The sequence below is a fragment of the Bubalus bubalis genome, chromosome 22 (genome assembly GCF_019923935.1).
Source record: "Bubalus bubalis isolate 160015118507 breed Murrah chromosome 22, NDDB_SH_1, whole genome shotgun sequence".
Classification (NCBI taxonomy): domain Eukaryota; kingdom Metazoa; phylum Chordata; class Mammalia; order Artiodactyla; family Bovidae; genus Bubalus; species Bubalus bubalis.
Window position 1 is genome coordinate 8,336,486 of NC_059178.1, and position 4,561 is coordinate 8,341,046.

At 40.5% G+C, this 4,561-nt stretch overlaps 1 protein-coding gene across 1 annotated transcript; it reads right to left on the bottom strand.

Annotated features, from left to right (window-relative positions):
* Window positions 1-1,917: 1,917 nt before the first annotated feature.
* LOC123331132 (40S ribosomal protein S4, X isoform) lies at window positions 1,918-2,809 on the bottom strand. The gene has a single exon (XM_044934530.1). It carries the CDS (start codon window positions 2,783-2,785, stop codon window positions 1,994-1,996), a length of 792 nt encoding a protein of 263 aa, XP_044790465.1. The 5' UTR covers window positions 2,786-2,809; the 3' UTR covers window positions 1,918-1,993.
* Between the last annotated feature and the right edge of the window lie 1,752 nt (window positions 2,810-4,561).

Consider the following 4,561-nt stretch of genomic DNA (forward strand, 5'->3'; position numbering starts at 1 on the left):
GGCGATGCAGTGGTGGTTGTGGTTGTAGCCTCAGTGGTAATACTAGCAGTCACTGTTGTGACTGGTTCCGAGGAAGTGGTGGCTGTCGCTAATGTGCTGTCTGTTGAGTCAGTGGCTGTCATACTGGTAGTTTCTGTTGATGTGGGCACAGTGGTTGTTGTCACGGTAGTGGAAGTGGATGTTGTGGCAGAATCTACTGTACTAGTGCCAACAGTAGTTTCAGAAATCGTAGATGAGGTTGAGTCAGTTGTCGTTGACACTGTCCCCTGGTTTTGAGGTAGTTGTATAACAATTTGGGGATTATTATTTTTCCCATTGTATACCAGACTCAATATCAATACTCCAATTGCTGTTGTTATCACAGAAGCTAAGAGAGAAGCCAGGAATATTTTCCACAGAGACCAGTCACTGAAGAAATTTCTTGTCATCTGGAAAGAATTTAAATAACATTACTGAAGTTGAAACCAAATGTTGCAAGATAAATTTATGCCACTGATAATCTTTTCATATATAGATTACTTCAGTGGAAGAATGTATAAACAAAAAAATACCTTTGTAGCCTGTAATATTATAAATATTGGCTCAAGCTTAAGGTTTCATTTAGGAAAGGCTTGGTCTTTGTAATAGGAATAAAGGAATATCCACTGATCTCTCTGCTTCCTTTTCATCGTCTATACTTAAAACTAAAAGAAATAATGAATGTCATCTTAGAAACACTTTATTCCTCCCTCTAGCAAGAGAAGTATCTATAGTTGTGTAGCTGACTGCTCAGTAATCTGAGGGACCCAAAAGAGCACCTGATAAAAATTTCTCCCATCTTTGGCCAATCAGATGTCAGAAACAGGTCTGCTTTGCAGCCTTCCATTTTAAAGGCATTAATTAATTGCTTTTCAAATAGTCTAGCTAACTTCATACAGGTTAGTAATAGCAACATGAAATTCAGAGTTGAAAACATTTCTTGAAATCCAGCTTGTGCTGACATAAGCTATTTTCATTGGGTAAGATGCTTACCTCTTTGACATTCTTTCATCCATAAAAATCTATGTAATAACATTAGAATTGGGATTAATGTCTGTAAAATACTTTGTAATCACTCTCTCTCTCTTTGTTATTGTAGAGAAAATACTGCACAGAATAAAATATGTAAGCCTTGAGATAAGGAGGTCTTGAATTTGACTTCCATGCCATTAATATTCTGAGCAAATTTCTTAACTTGCCTAATTTTCAATTTGCCTTATATCAAAAGTGGGGATAACAGTATCTACCTCCAAATGTTATTGAGAAAATTAAAATAAGAAACATCCTCCAAATAAGATTTTTGCATAAGGCAGTGTATTATAGTAATTAAGGGCATAGCCATTGGTCTCTAACAGATTTAGTTGTAAATTATATTAATAAATCTTTTACTGGATAGATGGTGGTATTTGGAAATTTCCCTTTACATGTAAAGCCTCATTCCCTTTAATAAGGTTGTTGTAAATAGTAAATAAAAAACAGTATGAGTAACATTTTCCTAACACTCGTTTAAGTACTTAAATACTTCTGATTTCACTAATGACCCCATTCTGATCCGTTTCCTTTTGACTGAAAACGATCACTAAAGGAAACAGAGAGCATATGTCTTTGGCGCATGTAGGGTAGCCCTTCAGTGTCCCAAAATATGAGACACTGTGTCAAGCAATAAACCACAATTTGAGTGTTGAGAGTGACACCCACTAGGCAGTCAGAAACAGCTCAAGGGCACTGGGTACCAAGGCTAAGGAAATCTGGGGGCACCAACCAAGAGAGTCCAATGACTAAAAGAACCTCCTGCCCCATGTCATCTAGGCCTTAGAAGGAAATCAAAGGGGAAAGAGAGGAAGGACAATATTTATATTTCAGAGGCAAAATTATCCTCATTTTTTGCTCAAATTTTTTTTTTTTTTTTTTTTTTTTCACTTGGTATTATCTTTAATTACAAAGACTTTTCCAATCACATCACATAGAGATCATTTTATCCACTGCTCTGTTTGGCTGCCAATCTCTTATCTCTCTCCTCAGCAATGGTAAGGCGAATACCCTTTCCACGGGGAAGAGAGATCCATGGTTTGTTGCCTTTGCCACTAACAAAAATGTTTGAGAGCCGTGTGGCAAAGCTGTTGCCGTTCGCATCTTTCACATGAACTACATCAAAAGAACCTGGATGCCTCTCCCGGTTTGTAATCACACCAATTCTTCCCAGGTTAGCGCCTCCAGTCACCATGCACAGGTTGCCAGTGTCAAATTTGATGAAATCAGTAATCTTGCCAGTCTCCAAGTCAATCTGAATGGTATCATTCACCTTGATGAGGGGATCAGGGTAACGGATGGTACGAGCATCATGGGTTACCAGATGAGGGATTCCTTTTGTCCCCACAAATATCTTTCTTACTTTGCACAATTTATACTTGGCCTCCTCAGGTGTAATACGATGAACAGCAAATCGACCCTTGGTGTCATAGATCAAACGAAAATTCTCTCCAGTCTTATCAATGCTGATGACATCCATAAAACCAGCAGGGTAGGTTATATCTGTGCGGACTTTGCCATCGATCTTAATGAAACGCTGCATGCAAATCTTCTTTACTTCATCTCCAGTTAGGGCATACTTAAGTCTATTCCTTAGGAAAATGATTAGGGGGAGACACTCCCTTAGCTTGTGGGGGCCGGTAGATGGACGAGGGGCAAACACACCAGTCAGTTTATCCAGCATCCAATGTTTTGGAGCTGCTACGCGTTTCAGGTGCTTCTTGGGACCCCGGGCCATGGCTGCGCTAGGCACGAAAAGAGCTCAAATTTTTAAAAAGAGGAGCAAGATTAATCGAAACTCAATCCCAGACCTATGTTCAAGTGCTCTTACTGCTACTGTCTAGCTGGGTGAATTCTTACAAACAATCTCAACTGCCTAGACTACAGTGTTTTTCCATCTGTGGTTAAGAAAAGGCATCTAAAATAATTTTCAGCTCTCTGATTGGACTGCTTTGTTTGAGGTCATCAGAGATATATTCTCTAAATGAGTGTTTAGTTGTTCAGTCGTATCCACCTCTTTGCAGCCCCAGGGACTGTAGCCCGCCAGGCTCCTCTGTCCATGGGACTTCCAGGCAAGAATACTGGAGTGAGTTGCCATTTCCTCCAGGGAATCTTCTAACCCAGGGATTGAACCCCCATCTCCTGTGTTGCCTGCATTGCAGGCTGATTCTTTACCTTTGAGCCGTCAGGGAAGCCCATTCTCTAAATAATTCCTATCAGAAACCTTCTTCCACAATGTCTCTTGTCATCAAGAGTTTACCCTCTTATTTTATCAAAGTCTTTCTAAACTGTTTCTAAAGCGGGGTTAATTAGAGGAGTGGTATAATCCAGAGTCAGAAGAATTGAGCCAAACTGCCAGGCAGCGTTATCAATCAGTCAAAAATCAAGTTTTCACCTGGAGTCAGGGGTAGAATCAAGGAAGACTCAGGCATCAGATTTTAGGTGAAGAAAATAGAATCATTAGAAACAGCGTGAAGAATACAGGAAATCTGCCTCTGGGCACCAAACCAAGGTGGTACTAAATTGTTTCTAAGTCAAAGTTGGTAACACATGAGGTCAGAGACAGGAGGCTGACAGAAGGACCACAGTTAGGCCCAGAAGCAGGAAGGGAAGGAGAGTAAGGCAGATCACCCACAGACTAGGCCCCCAGGGCCTCAGCACAGGACTTCACTTTCTACCGAGCAAGGGTTGCGACATCATTCTCCGCCTGTGCGTTGCTCTCATCGCCTAGTCAGTCCTCCAAACAAAGGAACCCGAAACTTTGCTTTTTTTTTTTTTGACACATATATTTTCCCTAAAAGTGAAATGAATGTGTTAGTCACTCAGTTAGTGTCCAACTCTTTGTGACCCCATGGACTATACAGCCTACCAGGCTCCTCTGTCCATGAGATTCTCCAGGGAAGAATACTGGAGTGGGTAGTCATTTCCTGCTCCGGGGGTCTCCCCCACCCAGGGATCAAACCGAGTCTCCTGCACTGCAGGCAGATTCTTTACTGTCAGAGTCACCAGGGAAACCCCATATATTTTCCCTAAACTCTATATATGTTTTTTCCTTCCATTAAGATCATTAGCTCTTTAAATTAAGAGCCCCATAAATCTAGCTCTATTTCATTTCTTCTCAGTGAAGACATGTTCAGAGGACGTTGTCGATTTGCAAAAGAACAATGTTAATTGACTGAATTTTTTTCTCTAATATGTAATCAAGAGCACTTCTCTGTGGATTATATCATAACCCAGAGAAACAGTGTCACCCCAAACATTACCTGACAATATGGAGATTCTCTGTTTGGAAATTCTGAATATCCAAGGGTCGCTGTGTTGGTGCAGACATCAGTTAAACTGGGACTAGCATCACCAGTTACATCAATTGATGTTGTAAGCCCACATGCTGAACCGTGAGCTTCATAGTTTGTAAGGTTCGGTAACGGCTGTATACAGAAAAGAATGGGGAGAAATAAGATGCTACTGTATCTTATGTCCAAAGTAATACAATTCTGACAAATGTAAGTTAGGT

Coding starts and splice junctions, on each gene's coding strand:
- LOC123331132 (XM_044934530.1), bottom strand. CDS start 2,785: ATGGCCCGGGGTCCCAAGAAGCACCTGAAACGCGTAGCAGCTCCAAAA.